The sequence below is a fragment of the Cyprinodon tularosa genome, unplaced genomic scaffold (assembly GCF_016077235.1).
Source record: "Cyprinodon tularosa strain WSP-4 unplaced genomic scaffold, ASM1607723v1 ctg731, whole genome shotgun sequence".
Classification (NCBI taxonomy): Eukaryota; Metazoa; Chordata; class Actinopteri; order Cyprinodontiformes; family Cyprinodontidae; genus Cyprinodon; species Cyprinodon tularosa.
Genome location: NW_024039487.1, coordinates 485,430 through 511,150, shown reverse-complemented (window position 1 = coordinate 511,150; position 25,721 = coordinate 485,430). Strand labels below are relative to the sequence as shown.

The 25,721-nt window shown below is 38.0% G+C and overlaps 2 protein-coding genes across 2 annotated transcripts; both read right to left on the bottom strand.

Annotated features, from left to right (window-relative positions):
* Positions 1 to 273: 273 nt before the first annotated feature.
* Positions 274 to 8,077, bottom strand: LOC119772906 (keratin, type II cytoskeletal 8-like). The gene is made up of 8 exons (XM_038269605.1): positions 7,643 to 8,077; positions 3,086 to 3,294; positions 2,945 to 3,005; positions 2,747 to 2,842; positions 1,214 to 1,378; positions 996 to 1,121; positions 643 to 901; positions 274 to 558 (listed from the first exon to the last, which is right to left on the bottom strand). The coding sequence occupies exons 1-8, from the start codon at positions 7,964 to 7,966 to the stop codon at positions 533 to 535; spliced, it is 1,266 nt and encodes a 421-aa protein (XP_038125533.1). The 5' UTR covers positions 7,967 to 8,077; the 3' UTR covers positions 274 to 532.
* Positions 8,078 to 17,435: 9,358 nt separating this feature from the next.
* On the bottom strand, positions 17,436 to 22,657 carry LOC119772905 (keratin, type II cytoskeletal 8-like). The gene is made up of 8 exons (XM_038269604.1): positions 22,125 to 22,657; positions 20,186 to 20,394; positions 19,577 to 19,637; positions 19,408 to 19,503; positions 18,959 to 19,123; positions 18,747 to 18,872; positions 18,372 to 18,636; positions 17,436 to 18,285 (listed from the first exon to the last, which is right to left on the bottom strand). The coding sequence occupies exons 1-8, from the start codon at positions 22,521 to 22,523 to the stop codon at positions 18,041 to 18,043; spliced, it is 1,566 nt and encodes a 521-aa protein (XP_038125532.1). The 5' UTR covers positions 22,524 to 22,657; the 3' UTR covers positions 17,436 to 18,040.
* Positions 22,658 to 25,721: the final 3,064 nt, after the last annotated feature.

Below are 25,721 nucleotides of genomic sequence, written 5' to 3'. Positions count from 1 at the left end.
AACATGTGAAGGGAGCTTAGGTTAAGGGTGATAGCAAGGAGGCATTCTAATGTCCATGACTAGGAACTAATAACCAAAGGTAAATCAACATACCAGACGACATATGTTAACAACTGGTAAGCAGGTATCAGCAGGTTTAAAATTTCAAAGAAAACATGTGGTTTATGTTACTAGGAAGGGTAAGAAATGGGTTGAACAGATATTTTAAACGTAAGTATTATATTCTGTATATTCTCTGTTTAAATTGTATTTCTGAAAAAAAAAAAATCATGCCCAAACAAAAAGAAACTTAGAAAATGTTTTTCGTCTGAAAATGCCAGTGGTATAAATATTTTGGTCCAAACTGTAGCTGCCCTGCTACTCTAGACAGATCAAATAATCAACCCTGGATGCCTGAGACAGAACGTTGCCATCATTGCTCATGTCTGATGTTGTTGATCTGGGTGGCATCTTAGCTGCTGCAGCAAGCATTGAAGAGGTAACTCCAGCTGCTTCTGGGACTGCTGATGGGGTAGCTGATGGGGGTGCTCTTTCACTTGGAGAAACCACTATAACTCGCTGTTGAGAATCAATTACGGAGTTTGAAAAATAGGTTAAAAGAAAACTATGTAATACTTACTGCAACTTTTTGGAATGACTTACTTTTTGAGATGTTGATAGACTGAATGGCGCTAGTCAGTCTGTGCTCCTCTCCTTCCAGCAGCTTCCTGTAGGTGGCGATCTCGATGTCCAAAGCGACTTTGACATTCATCAGATCCTGGTACTCTCTGATGTGACGGGCCATGTCATGCTTTGCTCTCTGCAGTGCCACTTCCAGTTCCTTAATGCGCTCCTTGGCATCTTTCACACCCAGCTCACCACGCTCCTCAGCCTCAGTAATCTGGTCCTCCAGGTTTTTGCACTAAAAAAACAATTAATCACATAACACTGTCAGCACAACTGGGTTAGGTATAGACTTGGTATAAACACATATATTAGAAAATGGCTTTCCATACCTGCCCCTTGATTGCATCAATCTCGGATGTCAGTCTGTGGATCATGCGGTTAAGTTCTGCAATCTCTGTTTTGGTAGCTCGTAAATCATCTCCATATCTGTTGGCGGAGGTCTGCATCTCTTCATACTAAATCAGCAACAAAAAAGGAAGATCTGACGAACCAATGCAGCTGTAGCGGAATGTGCTAAGCATTAGATACTCTTTGAGGTACTGATTACCTTGGTTTTGTACCATTGCTCTGCTTCAGCACGTGTGCGGTTGGCAATATCCTCATACTGTGCCCTGGCCTCAGCCACAACCGCATCCAAGTCCAGATTGCGACTGTTGTCCATCTCCACAACGACTGCAGTGTCCTTGATCTGGCTCTGGAGCTCACGCAGTTCCTGAAGTAGATTAAACAACATGCAATGCTTGTTTGCACTCTTCTTTATTCTTATATGTGGCAGCTAGTATTTGTTTTTTCAGCATTCTTCTTACTACCATATCTAAGCTCCTCTACTGTATAATCAAAATGAAACTTTGACATATGTAGACACCTTTTAGCTGAATGAATATATATAGAACCTTTATTTTGTTGTCCCTCCATATGTTTCATATTTAGTTATCCCTTCATATTTGTTTGTTTTTGTCAATTTAAAGCTGAGACTATCAGAGATTCTGGCCCATACCAGTCTTGTAACAGGGAGTGCCGCAAAGTCGGCGGAGAGTCCAGATAGCTAAAGATCATACACGCAAGACTGAGGTGCAGCTTTATATAATCTCGATTTCAAGTTAATCTTTAGCAAGTTAGCAGCGCACCCACTATCAGTCACAATCAAATAATTTACTATCAAATGTGTCATTAAAAATGCCAGCGTTCATTGCTATTTTATATTCCTCAAAGATGAGGACTATTATTATGTATTAACCTACACAATTCATTACCCCCACATTTTATGATGCTACATAAGGCAAGGCAAGGCAAGTACTTTATATCACTTAAACAATCAAATAGAATGAAAATAAAAGCAGAATAAAGCAAGTTAAGATAAAAACCTGACAAAAGCAACTAGTAAAGAAAATAAAAACACTTGGACAACAAACTTAAACGAATAATACCTCAGTTTAGGGGTCAGCAGTCAAAGACTGTTCAAAACTAATTCGTTTTTAACTTTGACTTTACAGTCTTCTCGGATTTTGTTCCAAATAAGTTGAGCAAAGGAACCAAATGCTGCTTCTCCATGTTCAGTTATAGTTTTGGGTGTACAGAGTAGGCCTGAACCAGATCAACTGAGCTGACATACTCGAATCTCCAATTTCAAATTAAAAATATGGTTAAAAAACCTCAAGCAGAATGCTTTATGACTGAAGGGGGATGGGCTGTGAAGTACCAATTGCATTTAAAGAGACCGCACCTAAACGAGTTGCTGTCAGACCCCCCCTTTAGTAATACATGCACTTGAGGGGCTGCAAATATGAAGTATTCAGATTACAGTTCCGCTTTACATAGACAAGAATGCAAATTTTTAAATGGTAGAATAAAGGATTTAAAAGCATGATATGTCTCCTTTAAAGCACAATAGATAGCACAGGGTTGAGGTGAAGGTGCACTAGAGAAGCAGCAATTTCACCCAGCAAGCGAGAAACAAGCTCAAAAACCAAGCATTTTAATAAAATACACCACATAATCTGACAGGATTTACTGTTAAACAATGATGAAAAGAGTGCTAAGAATAAACAAGTTAACACAAACAAGCCAGGGTTTTTCATACCTCCTCATAGATCGATCTGAGGAAGTCAATCTCATCTGTCAGACTCTCCATCTTGGCCTCTAACTCAGCCCTATTCATGTAGGCCTCATCCACATCCTGGAAGAAACAGGATTTATAGGAGGTGATGTTGGCTTCTGATGTGGAAAATAGTGCAAATGATGATTGATTTAAGCCTGCTTTACAGAGAACAAGCATTACCTTCTTGATAACAACAAAGTCATTCTCACAATCTGTGCGTTTGTTGATTTCTTCTTCATATCTGAGACAGGACAACAAGTTATGAAATATCTTTGAACAATAAACAAAAACCTCCCCTCATTATTTCTTATAGTAACTCACTTTCCCTTGAAGTCCTCCACCAGGCCCTGCATTATGTGCAGTTCCCCCTCCAGCTTATTCTTTTCACTACCCAGGCTGTCCAGCTGTTTGCGTAGGTTGCCTATGTAGGCCTCGAACATTGCATCAATGTTGGAGTGAATGATAGTCTGTTCCTGGAGCAAATTCCATTTGGTTTCTAGCATTTTGTTCTCTTGTTCCAGAAAACGAACCTAGTGTGAAGACAAAGGAAGAAAAAAAATCAGTTAACCTTAAGATAATAAAATCACCTTTCTACAAGAATGGGTAATGAATACAGACATTTCTTTTTTCTTATTGGCTGATTCATTTTTCTTTCTCATGAAAGGGAAATTTTGATAAGCATTGTTTAAATTAAGATGTTACCTAAACAAGCCTTTTACCAGATCTAGATCAATTAACACTATGTTAATGTTTTTTTTATTAGTATAACCTCTCACTGGTGATGTCCTAGTTTCAGTCATATCATTTGATTTGGATCCCATGATCAGGACAGCATTGAAGTCTCTGAACCTGAACTGATGAAGATTTTCTCAATGAGTCACACAACTTTGGGGCAAAAGCATCTAAGTCTAAAAACAAAAAGAGTAATACTTTTGGCTTAAATTCTTGGCTTGGACTTTAAGGCAAGCATAATAATTTAAAAAATCTATTAATCTCAGTGTCTATTTTCCATCCTTTGTAAAGACATTTATAGTAAGAGAGACTGTAATGACTAATGCAGCTCCTTTTTATGTGTGTTATTTTACCTGCTCTCCGTGTCCTCAGGTGGTTGAATGAAAAGTAATGACTGATAGCTTGGATGAAAACCTGGTCAGTGATTTGTACTACCTTTAAAGCACTAGGTTTATGAAACAGGAAAACTTGTGCCTTTATATTTTTCATCAGATTCACACAAAAATTATTAATGTGAACTAATTATTGGAAATCATCTAAAAAAAAAAACAGCCTTGTGGTTTAGTGAACTGCTTTGCATGAGATGTCATCTGAAGAAAGCTACAAAACCTTTTGCTTCCATTTGTAGTACCGGTACTCAATATATCACAGGGAAAAATTAGACTGATTAATATGACCTTTTTCACATTTCTGTGTATCTCTGAAAAAATAAAAAATAAAGCTATGCCTTTTTCAGTGCAATGTTGTCACTGTATTTGAGTACCCTTTTTAAAACTGGTCAATACTGCTTGGTGTGAGGGATTGCCTTTGAGTCAAAGAGTTGATGCAATCATCTGGTTGTCCGTAGATAGAAACTTTGAATCAGTTTGACTTTATGATCTGGTGGAATTGTCTCTGTAAATTGCCTTAAGGTGACATGTGTTTTAAATTGGCACTATATAGATAAACTGAAGTGAATTGAAATTAATTTAATAAAAGACACAAGGGAAATTGCTCAAACTCTTAATTTTTACAGAAATAGACACACAATCAGTTTTCCGTTCATCAAAAGTGAATTATACAAATCAGTGATTGGATGAAATCAGGTGGGTTTCTTTAGATAGAAAACATTCAGCTCACATTTTAACAACTAAAATAGACAGCTTCTGAAAAAATAAACTACAAATCAAAACTATAGAAAAGTGGGTATTTAAAAAAAGCAGAGATAAAGTTAGAAGTCAAATTAACCTTTCTACAGGTTCTCAAAAGGGTTGTAAAAAGGAGTGGCAAAGTTTTGTTTTCTGCATAAAGATAACACATTTAATGGCACAACATAGATTTGATAAGAGAAGATCAAAAAAAGGTGGAGACAGGGTGACTGAAAGTGTGATAATCTAGCTGTAGAGCTAGTTTTTCTATTCGGTGTAGTGAAGGAGTACAGGTGCTGGTCATAAAATTAGAATATCATGAAAAACTAGATTGATTTCAGTAATTCCATTTAAAAAGTGAAACTTGTATATTATATTCATACATTACATACAAACTCATATATTTCAGATGTTTATTTTGTTTAATTTTGATGATTACAAATGACAACAAATGAAAATCTCAAATTCATCATATCAGAAAATTAGAATATTACTGAAGACCAATAAAAACAAAGGATTTATAGAAATGTTGGCCAACTGAAAAGTATGAACATGAAAAGTATGAGCATGTACAGCACTCAGTATTTAGTTGGGCCTCCTTTGGCCTGTATTACTGCAGCAATGCGGCGTGGCATGGAGTCGATCAGTCTGTGGCACTGCTCAGGTGTTATGATAGCCCAGGTTGCTCTAATAGTGGCTTTTAGCTCTTCTGAATTGTTGGGTCTGGTGTATTGCATCTTCTTCTTCACAATACCCCATAGATTTTCTATGGGGTTAAGGTCAGGAGAGTTTGCTGGCCAATTAAGAACAGGGATACCATGGTCCTTCAACCAGGTACTGGTAGCTTTGGCACTGTGTGCAGGTGCCAAGTCCTGTTGGAAAATGAAATCTGCATCTCCAAAAAGTTGGTCAGCTGCAGGAAGCATGAAGTGCTCTAAAACTTCCTGGTATGTGGCTGCGTTGACCCTGGACCTCAGAAAACACAATGGACCAACACCAGCAGATGACATGGCACCCCAAACCATCACTGACTGTGGAAACTTTACACTGGACTTCAAGCAACGTGGATGAAGTGCCTCTCTTCTTTTCCTCCAGACTCTGGGACCTTGATTTCCAAAGGAAATGCAAAATTTACTTTCATCAGAGAACATGACTTTGGACCACTCACCAGCAGTCCAGTCCTGTTTCTCTTTAGCCCAGGCAAGACGCTTCTGACGCTGTCTGTGGTTCAAGAGTGGCTTGACACAAGGAATGCGACAGCAGAAACCCATGTCTTTCATACGTCTGTGTGTGGTGGTTCTTGAAGCACTCACTCCAGCTGCAGTCAACTCTTTGTGAATCTCCCCCACATTTTTGAATGGGTTTTGTTTCACAATCCTCTCCAGGGTGCGGTTATCTCTCTTGCTTGTACACTTTTTTCGACCACATCTTTTCCTTCCCTTCGCCTCTCTATTAATGTGCTTGGACACTGAGCTCTGTGAACAGCCAGCCTCTTTAGCGATGACCTTTTGTGTCTTGCCCTCCTTGTGCAAGGTGTCGATGGTCGTCTTTTGGACAACTGTCAAGTCAGCAGTCTTCCCCATGATTGTGTAGCCTATAGAACTAGACTGAAAGACCATTTAAAGGCTTTTGCAGGTGGTTTGAGTTAATTAGCTGATTAGAGTGTGGCACCAGGGGCCATCAATTTTGAACCTTTTCACAATATTCTAATTTTCTGATATGATGAATTTGAGATTTTCATTTGTTGTCATTTGTAATCATCAAAATTAAACAAAATAAACATCTGAAATATATGAGTTTGTATGTAATGTATGAATATAATATACAAGTTTCACTTTTTAAATGGAATTACTGAAATCAATCTACTTTTTCATGATATTCTAATTTTATGACCAGCACCTGTAATAGTGAAAGGACATTGCATTTTTAATGAGTTACAATAATGATGAGTTAACTTGAGTAAATGCAGACAATAAAGTTATTTAGAAAGATAACACAGACTATGGATAAAGTCTATTTGTATTTATCTATGTTTGGTCATAGTCTCAGAAAAGGGAATATTGATACCTTGCCAGTGAGCATCTTTTCACCAGGAACCTGAACTCAGAGTGTTGATTCTCTCTCTTAAACAAAGGAACAACTTGCCTCCCTTTTCAAGTGTCAAAGCTAATCACCAAGGTCACCTGTGAATTAAAAATCACCTGTAACCTAGTGGCCCTAGGGGTGGAAATTTTTTTTGCTGTCTCTGCCAAAATGAGCATGTTTTGAATTTTGAAAATGGAGAGCAACAATTGAAAAGATTTGTAACATGTTTAACAATACTGCTTTGTAATGCTGAAGTAACATGTGAATCTTTGCTTATTTCTGGACTGGACTATTCTTAAATTGCTCCTTTATTCTCACAATAGAGATTTGTAGTATTTCCTGAGGTACAGAAAGACTTTTAATGATCAACAGACTTCTAGTTAAAAAAGACAAACATTAATTTGAAATGAAAGGGTTCATTTTTCTATTCAAAACAGAGCCACCCATCGAGCATAACATAGCATAACATAAAAAGTATTAATGGATCAATGCTTTCATGTTCTTTTTGTTTGCCTGTTTCTGTCTTCTGAACCCCCATTAGGCCTCTGCAGAAGGCCACTCACTCTGAGCCTGGTTCTGCTGAAGCTTTCTTCCCGTAAAAATCAAGTTTTTCCACTCTGCTGTTGTTGCATGACTGCTTGGTGGCAAAAACTTAATGCATTTAGTTAAGAGATGGTAATGCAATTTCCTTATATGTACTGTACAGATGTGTGCACCGGTTGGAGTGTTTGCGAGTGTAAGTGGGTGTGTGAATGTAGCAGGAGGAAGTGCTGGCCAAATTCAAGGAAAAACTCATATAATCAGAAGGAAATGAAATGAAACAAACATGTGTTTGCAATCCACAGTTGCATAACATTGACAGAGCTATAAAACATCTTTTACACACTTCAACTGAACCGTGAACTACACTTAAATAATTCCTCTAGCCTCTTACCTTGTCAATGAAGGAGGCAAAGCGGTTGTTAAGGCCCTTGATCTGATCTTTCTCATTGGTGCGAACGGCTTGAATTGTTGGGTCAATCTGGTAATTCATGGGGACCAGCAGGCTCTTGTTTACAGTGACAGCAGTGATGGGGGCTTGACTCATCTCACCTCTTCCCGAGTACATAGATATGCCATGTGCTCTAGTACTACCCATTCCCACACTGCTAAAGCTGGACATGCGGGGAGCGAAGACTCCAGATGAGTAAGAGCTGCTGCTAAAGTTCCTTAAGGGAGCAGAGCGGCTGACGGAAGTGATTCTGGTCCTGGTAGACATTCTGAAGGCTTTTGCTGAAATAAAATAAAATTAGAATATCAGAGTGAATTGATAAAGATAGGCAGAGAAGCTGGTCCGTTGAGGGCAGAGACCAAAGTTAGAAAGGCAGAGATGTTCTGCAGAGTGGTTTTAAACCCTTCCTCTGCTGTGGGAGGGAACTTAGTCATACCTTTGGACCTCTGGACTTTCCAAACAGACATGCAATTAGCTCCTCTTTGTACAGGTTTCCCAAACTGAAACAAAAATTTTGTTGTAGAATTATGAACTGTGATATGTCATTCCCTTTATTTGTATCCTCTGAACATACTTTATGTTAGGAGGATCAGGTTAAGATGCTGGAAAAAATGTAGAGTTTTAGATGTATTGTATAGTACTCAAAATAACTTTTTAATTTAATCTCTACATTTTAACTCCAATATCTCTGCTTTCTACTTTGTACTTTCTTTCCTTATTTCTATACAAATTGTTAACGACATATAACACCCACAACAAAACAAAGGAAAATCAAAAATGCAAGATAATCTGTCCAGGTAGAGCACAGTTAGTTTGCATAAAGTTACTGAAAGGAACATGGATGATGACAAGCGGCTGGGAAGCATTGCAGAAAATGGATTCGACTCTGGGATGGAAGACAATCTCATTCCATTCGTTTAAATAGATTTTAAATATAAATGTTGATTATATTACAAGTTGTAATCGAAATGCCATCTTCTTGTTTTAAGAAGTATTCAACATCTTATGTCCGACTTCTGTTGAGTTAAAGCTACTGTATTCTATGATGCCTGAAACTTTATGTAGAACAGAATTAGATGTCATTTTCATGTTCTCTTTACCACCTCAGTGAACAAAAGAAGATTATTAACAGATTTTATGTGCATATAACTTCTTAACAGTTTTAACAGTATTTTTAAGACAAAAAACATTTTAATTTTGTACATGAGTACAATGTAGAATCAGTACTGTTTTTTTTTTTCACTTAAGAATTATGTTTCAATTATACTTTTACTTTTTTCCGTCTCTGTGCTTTTATTCAAGAAAATTATATATTTTGACTACATCCTCATTTTACTTATTTTCTTATTTTTACATGCTATATTTGTCATTCAAATTCTTTTTTATTTAATCTAAACATGTGCAAACCCAGTGTGTCATTTTACCCCAAAATGTCAGCTTACTTAGATTTAGTCAAACTTTATTGTCATTTTTAATACACATGTTACTGCCATTAGATTTTATAAATGGATTGACTTATCTTGTACTTTTATTTAACATAGTTTAGTTTAAACAATTTCTCTTTAAAATGTGTTAAATCAACAATAAAAACTGCATACTAAATTTATCTTGATGGTCTTTTTCTGATTTTAAAATTTTAATTTAGCAGAGAGGAAAAGAAACGATCACTTAAGTAAAGCCCAATATTTCAAGTTGAGATAATCAGGAAAGAGCAATTGCTAATTTATCTCGATTTGGCATCATTCTAACTTTAGATAGCCCCATCAATAATTTTTTTTCAGACTATATTTTAATCTGAGACAGAATTACAGGAATGTTTCTGATTGGTGGGAGCAGGACATGTGACAGTTAAGCTTCACTGACATATGTTTGCTTTTGGTTGATTCTCTACAAGAAGAGTAAGCATAACTAGAACCAGCTTTAATGACCAGACGTTGTTAGTGTGCACAACGAAGTTTGGTTTTCCATCACTCACATTATAAGGAACAGTCCAAAACAACAACCACACTTTGTAAAAATCTTGCTAAGAAGTGTTTTTTTCATCCTCATCAGAGTGACAAAGATGTAATTTTCTATACCCTAGAACAGTGGTGTCACACTCCAGACCTCGAGATCTACTACCCTGAAACTTTGAGGTACATCTCTCCTCCAACAAACCTGAATCAAATCAGTGGCTCTGTACAGAGCCTTTGTGAAACCTGACAGCATGCTAAGGAGATAATCATTTGATTCAATTGTGTTGGATCAGGGATGTACCTAAAAGATGGGTATTTGATCTTGAGGCCTGAAGATGCAGACCATTGTCCTAGAATTAACTCTTTGGTAAGCCATGTTCGATGTTCTCAATAAATTTGCCTTATATAGGCTAAAGAGATCCAGTGGCTTCCTCTTTGACTGTCAGCCCCTCAGCACTACTATATGATCAACAAGCTCTTTAGCTACCTTAGCTACATGTGGTGTATTTATAGCACATAAAGATCCTGCTAAAGTTAATAAAGGTCTTGGACTACACAGAAGTTGAGTTCTGTTTCTTTAGAAATCAGCAATTATCTCTCTTGAGTTAGTGGTTTGCCATGCCAAGACATTTGGAAAGAAGCACACAGAAAAAGTGCGATGTACAAACCCATGCATACATTTCTTAACCTACACTCAAACATCCCAATTGTTGTGGAACTGATGCCAGACTCATGTACATTGGTGCATGCCTTTTGCCCAAAAGGTTCCCACCATGTTTCCAAGTAAACCTAGTAACAACGCTGTAAGACATTTTTTACCAGACATTACGGACATTTCAGAAACCACCTCAGTTTCAATGCTGTTAGACATTCACAGGAATACTTTGTCAACAAAAAAAAAACAACTAAGCAATTCACTGAATTACCTCAGCAACTCACTAAAGAAACCTGCTGAGAAAAAAAATGATTACTAAGCATATGTTAAGAAAACCGGTTTGGAGGGTTAGTGAGAGATAAAAATGTTGTATTGGGCTAATTCTAAAAGTGGACAAAATTCTTGAGGACCAATTCACTACTTTATTGTTGTTAAATAAAGATAAAAGAATGGGAACATTCAAGCTTACAGAAGCCCATTGCACATGTTCAATTGTTTCATTAATGAATAGAAGAGTAGATAGATAATCACTTTATTGTCCCACATTTTGGAAATTGTGGTGTTTCAGTAGAAAAAAAGATTATTGCAAAAGTGGTCTTACAAATGTGGACCTTAAAAAGGTCTATAACATAACAGATAATAGGTGATAGTTTATAAAATAAACAAAGGAAATTATGTACTGTTCAGTGTTTTTACATTATAAATACTGTAGCTGGGGAATAAATAATCAACATACAGCTGTGGAAATTTTTACAGTAAGAGTTATGTGAAAAAATGCAGCAGCACCAGAGATGTGCAGAAATGACAGCCGCATGTTATATAATTGACCAAGACAGGAACTGTGCAAACATCAGCATGAATGTAACAACTTATTGTGGTTGTTGGGAACAGTGATGGTTATGGAGTCTTACAGCTGCTGGGAGGAAGGATCTGTGATGACCCTCCCTGGAGCATTTGTAGGGTGCAGCTGTCTCTCTCTGATGGAGCTTTTAAGTTCAGCGACAGTTTTATGCAAGGGATGGGAGACATTATCTAACAGATGTGTAATTTTAGCTAGGGTCCAGAGGGAATCCAACCACAGAGTTGGCCCACCTGATGAGCCTACCCAGTTCTCTCAGCTATATAGATAAGGCACTGCTCCAACAGACAGCTCCATAGAAGATGTCTGATGCAACAACAGAGTGAAAGAAGGTCTTCAAGAGTGCCCCCTGCACTACAAAAAACCTCAGGCTCCTCAGCAGAGGAGTCTGCTCTCAGAGTCTGCTCTGACCCTTCTTTTAGAGAGCCTCAGTGTTGTGAGTCCTGTCCAGTTTGTTGTTCAGGTCAATAGGCCTACCCATTTACTGATAAGAGTCCAGTATCTCAATGTCCGTTCCCTGGATGTTCACTGGTGTTAGTGGGGTGGATCTGCTTCTGTGAAAGTCCACTACTTGCTCCTAGCAGCAAGAATACAATTTCAATGCACTCCTGAAAATAAATACAAACTAGAGACATAGAACATTTATAAAACCCTAGACTTTAAAGGAAATTAGGAATACTCTCTTGTTTATAGTTAGTATTTACAAAATGTTGAGATTTGACTTATCCAGCAAGTCTTTCTCCAACTGTTCATTTGGGATGGACAAAAGATTGGCAAGTTTTTTTCCCCTGAATGCTGAATTGTAAATATAAAAAAGCATGATATAGGTTTTATTGCCGGTGATCAGGAAACAGTTGAGGCAGAGGTTACTGATAGTGTAACCTTGACACTTTGAGAAGAACTACTTTCAGTATTGGTGAGGAGTAACAGATAAAGCAGGAAAGGAACAGGGACATTGTACTTTGCCATTTAATGAGTTTTAATGAGTCATTAATGGTGAGTTGAACATGAGCAACTGCAGACAGTAAAGTGATTTAGAGAGATAACACAAACTGAGTTTCTTTGTCTTTGTAATCGCAGTCTCAAGAGGGGAGTTGGTATTCTGCTAGTGAGTGGCCACTGGCCTTAACTCGTAACTCAGTGAACTCATGGAACTCAGGTTAGAGGTAGTAGGTAAAAGCCTTCTAGTTTGAATTTGCACCAAAGCTTAGTACCAAATTCAGACCATGTCTTGAACTTTAGTCTTACGCACTGACAGAGCTTGAAAAAAAAAATCTATTGTTATTAAAGCAGCTGCTATGAAAGGCATTTATACTGTGGTAAAAGATACAATTAACTATGAGGAGGTTTTTAGACAATTAGAAAATATAGCATTCTATAAAAAAGCTTTAAATCTGATCCTACGACGAAATATGTATCTTAAGGAATTAAATGTTACTTGAAGAGGGGTTCTTGAGTTCTATGGCATCAGCATGTGTATCTCTGTTGCCCTGCGATGGACAGGTGACCTGTCAAAGGTGGAACCCACCTTTCGCCAATACACAACTGGATCATTATCAGTTGTAAAATAAAAAAAATCTGTTTAACTTTTTTCTATCCTCTATGTCACTGACTAGTGCTGCAGAAGTTTAGTTTTGTTTATTCCCCTGCACAGTTGAATAATTTTGTTGATGGGGTTACAAGTTCTCCATGTTCTGCCTTAGACAACGCAGCCCCTTTGAAAAAGAAAAATTTTTCAAATAGAAAGCTGACTCCCTGGTTTAATGCAGAGCTGTGCACTTTGAAGCAAAATGCTAGGAAACTGTAAAGAAAATTGTGCTCTACAAGCCTACAGGAATCCTACCTAGCCTGGTAAAACAGTTACTGCAGTATAAGATGACCCTTTGTAAAGCAAGAGCAGCATATTCATCCTCATTAATAGAGGAGAATAAGAATTATCCTAGATATCTTTTTTTTTTTTTTTTTTTTTTTAACAGTGTCCTGTCTGGCAATGTGGCAATAAGAATAATTGTCTTGATGCCAAAAGGAGCCCAACTGATTTTACTTTATCTTTTTAATACAGTTGCCAAACTTACCTTCTCTTAGCAGTAATGATTTTATGTGATTCTTTATAAATAAGATGTCACAGTCAAAAGCTAAACTGATAGAAATTAAATCAATACGCATTTACGCTAAGATGGAGCTTAGTTACCATGGCTTTATATTTGAGAAGAAGAATTTAAAATTCTTTTCTGGATTTAACAGGAGGCCAATGAAGGAAAGCTAGAATAGGAGAAATATGATCTCTCTTTGCAATTTTAGTCTCAACATTTTGAATCAGCTGAATTTTCTTAACTTAACATAAACTAAAGATTTAAGTAACAAATGCATGGAGTAGTTTATCAGCCTCACCTCAGGACAAGAGATTTCTAATTTATTATAATGTTAATGAATTTGTTCCTAAACTGTTCCTGAATTTCAATGTGACTTATTCAAAATTTTGTTGTCTACCTTGTTTTCAGAATCCAATAAAGTAATTTCTTAATTTCATGGGCCTAGCAATAATCAGTCCCTGGCATCGATCGTGAAATTGAACTTAACTTTTCAAAAATTTATTATAAATAAAGCTTTTATTATGGGAGAGAATCGTGTATGTTTTGTAGCTATTTTTATATGTTTTTTACCCTTTTAAATCTAAATATCATTTAGAATGTGCATTCTGAATTTATTCTAATTATCATGTCTGATACTTTGTGACAAACAAGCAAAAAAAGGAAATAAATTTCTCCAGATCCTGAGAAATTCAGAGCAATCTTAGCCTTTAAAAAAATCTTATTTTGAATGTTCTTTTTCTTTTTTTGTTAAAACAAAAAACAATCTAGGAAAGAAAACGAAATAAGATCGCTTAAGTAAGGCCCAATGTCATAGAGATTATTCAGGAGGTTATGTTTGTCAATTCTGGCAATTTTACCCAGTAGATGGCAACATAGACCATAACATAGACAAAGTGCCTGTACTTGTAAAGACCTTCATCAAGTCAGAGACCTCACTGTCGCTTACAGTACATCCAATTATCCACCCACTCATATGTTGATGGTGGTAAGCTACATTGTAACCCCAGGGCAGCTGAGGCAAAAAACGAGGCTGCCATACAACCGCGCCACCTTGCCCTGTGATCACCAACAGCAGGCTATGCGGGTGAAGTGAAATGCCTCGCCAAAGACACAACAGCAACTGACAAGCTTCACCCAGTTGGGGCTGGACACTTTTATACTAGTATCATACTGTACATCACGTTGTGGTCAGCAGCATACAAGCTTATAAGTAAACAAGAATAATTTCAACGGACAGAATAAATGATTACATTTACATTTGAAGATGCACAAATGTCACAGGGTTAGAGGGCAGACTGGCTGAACTAAGCCGTACAAAGTAGAAAAGACTGTGAATTGATGCTATATATTTGATAATTTTGTTAATCAGGACTGGGGCAAGGTGCACAGTTCAAAACGAATTAGCTCAGAAATGAATAAAACTGAGAACAAACAGATAATTAGGTTGTTATAGAAATAATAATTGGTTTTAGCCCCCTTATGGGTTCTATTTCTGGTTTAAATTTTGTCACAACACTATATTGTTGAAAGTATATGCTCACCCATCCAAAATATTGGAGTCAGGTAGTCCAATCACTTACATGGTAAGAGGTATATAAAATCAAGCAGACTGTTGTTACAAATATTTGTGATATAACGGGCCGCTCTCAGAAGCTGAGCCAGAGGATGCTGAAGCACATAAAGGTTGCCAGTTTTATGAAGAAGCAATCACTATGCACCTACAAACTTCATGTGGCCTTCAGATTAGCTCAAGAATAGTGCCCAGACAGCTTCATGAAATGGGTTTCCATGGTCGAGCAGCTGCATCCAAGCCACACATAACCAAGTGAAATGCAAAGGGCCAGAAACAGTGGTTTAAAGCAGGGCAATCCTGTATTAAAGAGCATTGGAAATACCTTCTCTTGAGGTACAAATAGTACTTCTCCATCCAGAAATCTGATGGATGTTTCTGGGTTTAGTGGCTGATGAGAGAATGGTACATGTTTGACTACTTTGTGTCCAGTGTAAAGTTTGGTGGAAGAGGGTGTATGGTTTGGGTTTTATTTCCAGGAGCTGGGCTTAGCCTCATTGTTTCAATTAGAGGAATTCGCAATGCTTCAGTATACCAACACATTTTGGACAATTTCATGCTGCCAACCTTGAGCTGGGCCCTTCCTCTTCCAACATGATTATGCACCAGTCCATAAAGCAAAGGTCTATAAATGAACTTGAATGGCCTACACAGAGTCTTGACTTCAGCCCAATAAAACACCCTTTGGAGGAATTAGAGCAGCGACTGAGAGTCAGGCCTTCTTGTGCAAAAACATCTCTTTTTTAAGAATGGTCAAAAATTTCCATAAACACGCCCCTTAATCTTGAGGAAAGTCTTCCCAGAAAAGTTGAAGCTGTTCTAGTTGAAAAGGGGGAACATATTGAACTCCCATGGATTATGATTGGGTTGTCACTTAAGCTCATATCTGAGTCTAGACAAGTGCGTGAATACTGTTAACATGGGCCATTTAAAGTGGGTGCTTTCATGCCACATAACCAATGTCAGGGAGACATCATTAAAGGATATGGTTAAATATATAAATATAATAGTCAATGCAATCAACTGGTTTTCCTTAGATAGAAAACTTTGTATCAATTTGACTGTATGATCTGGTTGAACTGTAAAGTGCCTTGAGATGACATGTGTTGTGAATTTGGCGCTATATAAATAAACTGAATTGAATTGAAATAATTATTCAAATTAGTTGATTGAAACATCAAATTCAGTGTGACATCCATTTTCTTTACAAATAGACACAAGCCCAGTGTCTCATACCAAATTGTAACAATTTGATATATTAGGAGCTTGCATGTCTTCAACAAGCTTCAGGAGGCACATGATGTTATGTATTCCATAAAAGTTTAAAAAACAATCCACTGGACTTGGTTTCCAAGATTTTAAGACGTTTCGCTTCCCCTCCAGGAAGCTTTCTCAATTCAAATGCCTTGATCCGCAGTGAGTTTGAGTCTTTATATAGACAAGGCCTTGTATTGCTTGGAAACATTGAAATTGAAACCGATGAGTGGGTTGTTTGGTTCGATTGTTAGCCTGTAATATCTGAAACCTGTCTATGATTCTGAAGGTCGATCGTTAAAGGGGGGGATTGACGTTAAAAGGGGGGGGGTTGTCTCCTGTAATACCTAAAACCTGTCTATGATTGTTAAGGGTCAGTCGTTAAGGGGTGTTGTTCACCAGCTGAAGAGTGGAGGTACTTTATTCCTCTGTGATGGGGAACAAAGTACCTCTACATACATAACATCAGCATGATGTTATGTATGAAGGGGCACATGATGTTATCAGCATGATGTTATGTTTGTATATATGAATTAAAATCATTCTAGCAAATTGTTTGGGGACCAGTGGTTTAAACCACTGATTTCTAAACTTTTTCACATCACACCGGGAAAGCCACATAAAATAGAATTCATGTATTACTGCATCAGTTTAAAAAGAGCATTAATGGCCTTTAATTATCATTTAATGAAGCATTAATAATTTCTGAAAGCATTGTTTGTATTTATTTCTTTTAACTGGAGTTAAAAATATATTCTTAAATATCCCAGACTTGGAATCAAAGCACAATTTGTCAAAAAAAGAGCAACATTTACAAACCAAATGAATTATCAAACAATACACAAAAGACTCAAAGTAGGCTATTTTTTTTCTGTGGCATCAATTGCTGCAAGTGCCATACAATCAGTAATTAGTACCGCAGGCTAAAGTCATGTCAGGGCATTTTGTAGATTATCTACTGTAGCAGTTTTCAACTTCAGTTTTTGATATCTTTAATCAATAATGCATTGTATAAAAAAAAATCTAATTACCTATGATAAAAATGGTAAGGGTTATTTCATATATTATGAACCAGTCTTTGTTAATGCCATAGTAATTAACTGTTTTTTTTATGAAGGTATTTATTTTACATCAAGTAATTTTTTCATTGGATAAAATTTTAGGACAAATTTGCCTATATGTTTTCATTTGATTTTATATTCCAATTAATTCCTTGATTCAAGACAAATTCTATTTCAGTCATTCAAGTGAATTATCCCTTTCCTCTGACCTTTGATAAATAAGATGAGACAAGTTATCTTATTGAATAGTTCTATCTTTATAATTTTAAAGAGAACAGTAAGACATCCATTCAGTAAACACATTTTTATTCAATTTGGTAGCAAAAACAGCACCTCAGGACAACAGTGTGACACGGGTAGCTTCCTAAGGGGTTGAACAGTTTCAGTTACAGAACACGCACAGGGAAGACATGCACTACCTACTGTAGCAGGCAATTGTAAGACAACAGTTGACCAAAAATACTAAAATTCTATTTCAGTACATTCACATTCCTTTCACAAGATCACTATCCATTAAATGCAACACAAAAGACTTTCATGTATGGATTAGCACTTGCATTGACTTCATAGGAGTGTGCTTAAATGTTTATTTTCTTCCCTACTTGCAATTTGCCCTAGTTGAAATAACTGGTTGATGCAAAACTACTTCTTTTTGTAAAGTCAGACATCAGACATACTGAATGAGTTCGTTGGTCCCTTTCAGATCTTTGGTAGTGTTAGGATTATGTATTTCTTCATCAACATGTTTATGCTTTATAGGAAAGTGGCCGGAAAGCATTTTACTTCAGACTGGTTTAGTACACTACTTGATGGGGGTGGGCTGTGAGTATAGAACTACCAGAGAGGCAGAGGAGATCATAGCAGACAGACAACTGCATCTCTAATCTATACAGCTCAATCCTCAATGACTTCAGAGGACTCGGAAACCACCCTGCCATCCTTGGTCTCAATCATTTTGATGACAACATTCTTCTTGCTCTGGGTGGTGCTGTAGCCACCAGCACTGCCACTGCTGAAGCCGCCGCTGCTGTAGCCACCGCTGCTGTAGCCTCCACTGCTGTATCCACCACTGTATCCACTGCTGTATCCACTGGAATAGCTGCTCTTCATACTGTCCATTGGGAACCCGCCATAACTTGCTGTTGAGATCAAACAAGATAAATGTAAGAAAATATACCAACTAAAAAGCTAAAAAAGGATTCACTGTCTATTTATGACAACTTACTGCTCTGTTGGGAGATGTTGATGGCCTTAATACCGTTGGCCAGTCTGTCCTCCTCTCCCTCCAGAAGTTTTCTGTAAGTGGCAATTTCGATGTCTAAAGCTAGCTTGACGTTCATCAGATCCTGGTACTCTCTGATCTGTCGGGCCATGTCCTGTTTGGCTCTCTGCAGTGCCTCCTCCAGGTCCTTGATGCGAGATTTGGCGTCCTTCACAGCCAGCTCACCACGCTCCTCAGCCTCAGCAATCTGAGCCTCCAGGTTGGCCCGCTAATAAAAATTTGTAAGACATTTAATTGATTATGAAATACTTATATAGAGTGGCTTTAAGTCTTGTTTCATTTAGTGTGAACCTTTTTTTCATTTTTTTTTTTTTTTACCTGTCCCTTGATTGCATCAATCTCTGATGTTAGTCTCTGGATCATGCGGTTGAGATCTGCAATTTCTGTTTTGGTAGCCCGCAAGTCATCCCCATATCTTGTGGCTGAGGTCTGCATCTCTTCATACTAAAAATATTAAAGTTAGTATTAGAAACTCTCAGGTCTTGTAAAACCCCTCACGTGTTATAATTCTTAAATGAGCATTTTAATACCTTGGTCTTGTACCACGACTCTGCCTCAGCACGGGTGCGGTTGGCAATATCCTCATACTGTGCCCTGACTTCGGCCACAATAGAATCCATATCCAGGTTGCGGCTGTTGTCCATCTCCACAATAACTGAGGTGTCCTTGATCTGGCTCTGGAGCTCACGAAGTTCCTGAGGAAATTTAAACAAACAAACAAAGGATAAGGATCAGTCAAATTAAGTTCTTAAAGAAATTCAACCCACAAACATTCCTAGAGATGGAGAAAGTTTTAGATCAAAATGCTAAACAGAAGTTCAAAGAACATGCATCAAAGTATAGTCAAGCTCTAAAATTAAACCGCAAAAATTACAGGAATGCGATGACTAATAATAGAATCAACCACAACACTGACTGAGTTTGAAGTCTTAAGAAATGAAGAAATAAAGAACACCAATAAGAAAAGTCTGTGCCATACCTCCTCGTAGATGGACCTGAGGAAGTTGATCTCATCTGTCAAACTCTCCAGTTTCGCCTCCAGCTCAACCTTATTCATGTAGGCTTCATCTACATCCTTAAAAAAACATGCTTGTTAAAATAGTAAGTCAAAAAAGGTTGATTTAGTAGTGGAATAGTATGAGGATTACCTTCTTGATAAGGACAAAGTCATTCTCACACTCTGTGCGCTTGTTAATTTCATCTTCATACCTGAGGAGCGCAAACAAAGTTTATCAAAAGGAGTTTAAGTGCTCACAAAATCTCAGCACATGTTACATTTCTCTCGTGTATTCTGAAGTGACTCTAGGTGGCAGTAGTAGTCCATAGGTGTCTTTATCTCATTGGGACATTTGCTTCCCAAAGTCTTAATTTATGGTCCAGTGAGGTAATTGTTATTGTTATGCTTCCCACCGGACCTTCTTAGTTTATATGTCCCATATTTTTCTAACGCAACTCTGGTTCTGATACTTTTTGTTTCTAGCCCTTTTATGTATTTCTTTAAGAATTCCCCTTTCCTATCACATGCAATGCAAATCATCTCTTGCTTAGTTGAGTTTATACCTCTAGTGTATATGGTGTGTGAATCATGTTTTTTTTTTGTGTTGCATTTCCCTGATATTTGAATGATGTAAAGCAATGGATAGATGTAGGGAGGAGTCCACACGGGGATTGGTACCTCTCAAGAAGCCAACTTTTTTCTGCCTAGTAATGGTAAAACCTAAATAAAGCCAATCAGTATTAACTTCCTTGACACTTACTTGTTCTTAAAGTCCTCCACCAGGCCCTGCATGTTATGCAGGTCAGCCTCCAGCTTCATCTTGTCATTGCCAAGGCTATCCAGCTGTCTGCGGAGATTGGCAATGTAGGCCTCGAACATTGCATCAATATTGGAGCGGGTGGCAGTTTGTCCCTGCAGCAGGTTCCATTTAGTCTCCAGCATTTTGTTCTGTTGCTCCAGGAAACGGACCTAACGATAACAGAAAGATAAATAATTAGCATTGATGTCCCTTGGATATTTGTTATCCTCCTTTGAGGATATACATAACATTCAAGAAAAATCCATTAGTCATATAAAGTTTTATTGGAATTTAATCAGTTTCAATGTTAGAGAATATATATTTTACACTGCATAAACTCTGTGTTCTCAATTCTTCTAATCCAGTTTTTTCATCCTGGTCCTCAAAGCACACTGCCCTGCATGTTTTAGATGTTTCCCTGTTTCAACACATGTGATTAAGATGATTGCAGATCCTCAAATCCTGATAATCTGCTATCAATTGCAATTAGCTGAAAAGCTGGGAAACATCATATACATGCAGGGCAGTGTGCCTTGAGGACCAGGGTTGAAAATCATTCTTTCTAATCATTTGTTTTCTGAGGTGATTAGTAGATTTTTTCCATACTGGGCAACAGGAAGGCCTCCCTTACAAATATGCATCCTGACAGGATCTAGGTGGATGGAAAAAAAGCAGTGATGGCGGAATAGAGCTAGTAAACCCTTCTCTCTTCATGCCTTCCTGTTTTTCCAGTGGGTTAGACAAAAAGGGGTGTGGTGAATAGCTCCTACTGTCAGATGTAGAAAGGTAAACATTTACTGTATATTATAGGTTTGATGAGGGAAGAGTAATGAGGAGTTGAACGTGATAAAGGGGTTGCCTCAAAGTGTCTGCATGTGTGTGTGTGTTGGTGTAGAGGGATATTTGCTATGAAGTGTTGAGTCTGCATTCTGTGAAAAGTAAAGAGATAACAAAAGCAGATTGAATGACTCAGTGGACCTTGTGCTTTGCTGTTGAGAGTCGAATGATCACAATCTTAAATTAAACCCAAACAAGAACAGACAGCAAAGTACATTGAAATGACAGAGGCAGGAGAAACTTTGGCTGAAGCTAATCTGCTCAGTTTTGAATCATGCAAAACACTCCTTATCTTCATTTTAATATTGCACCAGGAGGAGGAGAGTTGATACACAACGAGGCAGCTGGCAATGACCAGAACATGAAACCAGCCAGGTTTTTAAATATTAACCCACAACTAAGCACTCTGGGAACTGATGCTTTCCAGGGTAAACATGCAGGACAGATTCATAGATTAGAAGTATAAAAGTTGATCTAGCAAACCAGACAACACCCCCTATGTAGTATTTTGTTGTTAAAAATGGTACTACTATCAAAGCAAAAGTTAGAACTCTTTAGTGACTCTTTGTGTGAGCGTGTGGTATGAAGGGAGTTGGAGAAACAGGGCAGCAGAAACAGCCACACCCCAGCTGAGGGAGGGATCATTCCCAAGGTAACCCATATCACAAGGCTTGAGTTTTGCTGTGACACACCCTTAAGTTTTTTTCTCTTTTTTTTCACTTCTCTGTCTATGCCTGGTTCTCATTTTCATTTGGCAATCTGACAGCCAGAAGCAAAAGATAGAAAGGTAAACCCTGCTTAGCCTGTTTTTTATTTTTTTTATTTGAGGAAGCTGAAGAAAGCAAACAGATGTGCATAACTCAACTTTCTCTATGCAAAACAAGGGAGGAAGACAGCATTGCAGGGCATGTGCTAATTATATGGGTCCCTTTTAATAGTTGCACAACAATGTTATGAATAAAAAACATCTTTTGCACTATTTAACGGAATTTTAAACCATACCAAAGCATTTCCATCAGTTTGATGACACAACTATTCTATACATCATATCACATGCTCTTACCTTGTCAATGAAGGAGGCAAAGCGGTTGTTAAGGCTCTTGATCTGTTCTTTCTCTTGGGTACGGACAACTTGGATTGCGGGGTCAATCTCCAGGTTTAGTGGGGTCAGCAGGCTCTTGTTCACGGTAACAGCAGTAATTGGGGCCTGAGACACCATGCCACCTCCAAAGCCCATACCCATGCCTCCAGCACCACCCATGCTGGAGCTGAGGCTGTACGCAGAGCTGCTGGTGATGCCTGCTCCTCCGTAGCCTCTACCGCTGCCAGCACCTCCATAGGAGCTCTTTACTGTGAAGGTCTTGCGGGAGGTGATGCCACCTGGTCCAGCATAAGAGCTGCTGCTGAAGCTCCTTGGGGCATTTGAGCTCCTGTAGGAAGTATTTGAGGCCCTGAAAGACATTTTAAAGTAGTTTTTTTTTTTTTTTATCCTAAATGAAATAAGTTTTGGATAGTCAGAGCAATTTATGATCTGATCAAGACAGACAAACAGGCAGGCCAGCAGAGGGGAGAGACCAAGGCGGATAGACAGAGGGGAATCTAACAAGGAGTTTTAAACCCTGCCTCTGCTGTGGGAGGGGACTTACACAGGCTACAGATCTGAGTAGGCAGGGCTTGGTTGTAATTTTATACCAGTGTGACACACTGCCAAACCAGTCAAAAGTATTACCTCCCCTCATGTTTCTCTAAACAGATACAGAAATCTGCTTGAGGAATTTCAGGACGTGATACTTTTTTCTGTCTTTCTCTGTGTCCCCTGAGTATAAGTTGTTAAATGCAGATGTTGAGATCAGATCAAATTTTTTAAAGTTCCATATCAGGCTTACAGAAGAAATGTCTTAGTTTTTCAAGTGTTTCTAGTTTGGTGTGTCACAGTGTAAAAGCCAGAGTCATTGATGGGTTAGGGTTAGGTGCTGATTACGTTTGCAACATCAAAACCATTAATGTGAAAAGAGAAATGTAATGGAACTGGTTACCATAAGCTTCCAGCATTCCAAGTTTGGAATGTTTTGAATGATAAATAAAACCAGAGCAGGTTAGACTGCAAGTAGATCCAATCCTACCATAAAGTTTCATGTTTGTTTACAGTAACTTCATTTGTTTTTATCAAACCATAAAGCAGGTATCAGTTGGTATTAGCATGTTGCTGACAATGGTGGACATCTTCCGCTAAAAATATGTTTTGTGGTTTCCTAGTGAGAGGGTTTAGTTAATTGAATTTAGAACAGAAAGAAGATGTTCCATTTAAACATCAATCATTTTTCCATCTTCATTTGAGTAGTTCAGATGAAAAACAACTAAATAAACACTACTACAATTGAATAAAGTGCAAGCCAAGACTATTTAGCTCATAAGTGGCTATCCTTATTCTGAATTATAAATGAAAAATTATCAGTATAGTTTAAATGTTTAAAAAATGTTTTCAATGTATAAAATATAATTAAGCATAATCTAGAGAAAGCCAAATGCAAAGCTGGAGTTAGCAGATGTCATTTTTAAACAAATGCTGTCTTCTCAAACATCCCCTAAAGTTGTTGTTTTCCCCTTTCGGTTTAATTAAAACTAAAAGCAAAGAATTATAAATCAGATAAAGAGACATGTTTCTAGTCTTTTGATTGTCTAGGCATTGGATAGAGATAGCTGCTAAAACCTGCCATATTGACTTTAAGGTTTTAAGCTAAACTAAGTTAACAGGCAGATTGCAGACTGGCTTAATTTGGATATCAGTTGAATGAAATAATCTAATTTTTTATTTGCCAAATTCTCACTGTGATAGCCAAGGAAGCTTAGTGGAGGCTGTGTTATGGTCAAGGGCACCATCTCCTAAAAATAAATCATTAGAGGGAATCTCCCTCCCTTTGGAGTTATCTTCATAAGATCCTATCAATAGAAGGGACCACATTTCTAAACTCTTAGGGACTGAACTCTGTATAATCTAATGCCAGGCATACACTGTACAATTTTATGTACTTTTTAAGCTGATTCCTAAGTCATGCAATAATTTTTCGATCGGGCAGACATTCAGCCTCATCGCACATTGCGCGTCTTGCATCGTGTAGTGTACATGGGTAATGAGGGGCGATCAGCCTCTAACGACCACCTCTCAATCAGGGATCGTAAGGTCGGGTGAAGATCAAACATGTTTGAAATTTAGTCGGCAATCGTAAGATCGCATCAGAATGTCTGGCTGCACAGTATGAGAGCATGCATCGTGAGCTGTGAACTTTTAAACCATGCGGTCTCATCGTACAGTTTTATCTGAAGCTGCGTGCTACAATTGAAAAGATTGTGCAGTGTGTGTGCCCGGCTTAAAGATGAATGGAGTGCCCTGTATGTTGTCCTGAACTTATCCCCCCTACAAAATGAACATCTTAGGCATAAGAGTGATCATACCACAAAGACAAACCTCATCAAATTTGCTCACTTGCAACAAATTTTGGTTGAGGAGTGGGATGCATGTGTAACCAAGCTGTTGACATGCAGGATAAAGTGCCTTTTCTTGTTGTATTGTAGAGTGCTGTCAGGAACTACTGTGGCCCCTTGTTTCTTAAATCAATTGGTGACCTTGCAATTATGTCTAGTTTCTCTATACTTCAATCATAATTTGATAAAGACAGAATAAGCAGGTAAGACCCAAAACAGTGGCTGTTTCTGAATGCCTGCCCTAATCACTATATAGGGCACCATATAGTTAGCCTCGTGAGACCATCCTGATCTCGCGAGATTTCAAGATTTCACTCGCTAATCAGTCTGGAGACTCTCCGTTGAAGAAAATTTGGAGCCGTTCACCAAACGAACGTCCAATCAGCATTGGCTATGAGGCGGGTTGAGGTGTGACGCAACGAGAAGCGCGACAGTTCAGTCTAAAGAACATGGCGTCTTCAGCCGATGAAACTAGCATTAGCGTGGCTATCAAGCAAGTTTTATTGGAATTACACTGTATTTCTTCACTGAAAGAAGAGCAAAACACTGCTCTGGAGGCTTTTCTCAGAGGAAAAGATGTTTTTGCTTATCTCCCGACTGGTTTCGGCAAGACTTTGATCTATCAATTGGCTCCTCTTCGTCGTCGCTCTGTTACGTCATATGCTTCGTTGATCTGATTGGTTTATTTGGCCCGTCTATCACCAACATAAGCCAATCAGCTAACCAGTATTTTTGCCCCTTCCCAAAATTACTTCTACGGAAGGTTTCCAGATGGATATGCAGAGCAAATCCATCTGGCGGAGTCAGGTTACCATATAGTGGTTACGCCATTTTAAATGAGTGTCCAAACATTTAGAGGATGAAAAAGTAGATGACTTGAAATTTCCCAGAATGCACCTTTGAAAGAGGTGATCATCCATGGTCACTAGATTAGAGGATTGCTTTGCGAGATCCCTCTTTGCAAAGCATAATGGGATTTGTTATTAGAGCGGCCCACTGTCAGGTAGTGACATTGGCAACAAATAACAAAGAGGGCGTATGCACAGTTCAGGGAGATGGAGTTACATGACCAACGGGGAGCGAAAAATAGTGATCATTGGTCCGAAAGATCAGTTAACTGAGTTCACTATAAAGTCCACTATATAGTCCTAGCCCTATATAGTGAGTGAGGGAACTA

Coding starts and splice junctions, on each gene's coding strand:
- LOC119772906 (XM_038269605.1), bottom strand. CDS start 7,966: ATGTCTACCAGGACCAGAATCACTTCCGTCAGCCGCTCTGCTCCCTTA. Junction 2,843..2,944: donor ACTTTGTTGTTATCAAGAAG/GTAATGCTTGTT, acceptor TGTTTCTTCCAG/GATGTGGATGAGGCCTACAT. Junction 1,122..1,213: donor AGCAATGGTACAAAACCAAG/GTAATCAGTACC, acceptor TTGCTGATTTAG/TATGAAGAGATGCAGACCTC.
- LOC119772905 (XM_038269604.1), bottom strand. CDS start 22,523: ATGTCTTTCAGGGCCTCAAATACTTCCTACAGGAGCTCAAATGCCCCA. Junction 19,504..19,576: donor ACTTTGTCCTTATCAAGAAG/GTAATCCTCATA, acceptor TGTTTTTTTAAG/GATGTAGATGAAGCCTACAT. Junction 19,124..19,407: donor TCAGGTCCATCTACGAGGAG/GTATGGCACAGA, acceptor AAATTTCCTCAG/GAACTTCGTGAGCTCCAGAG.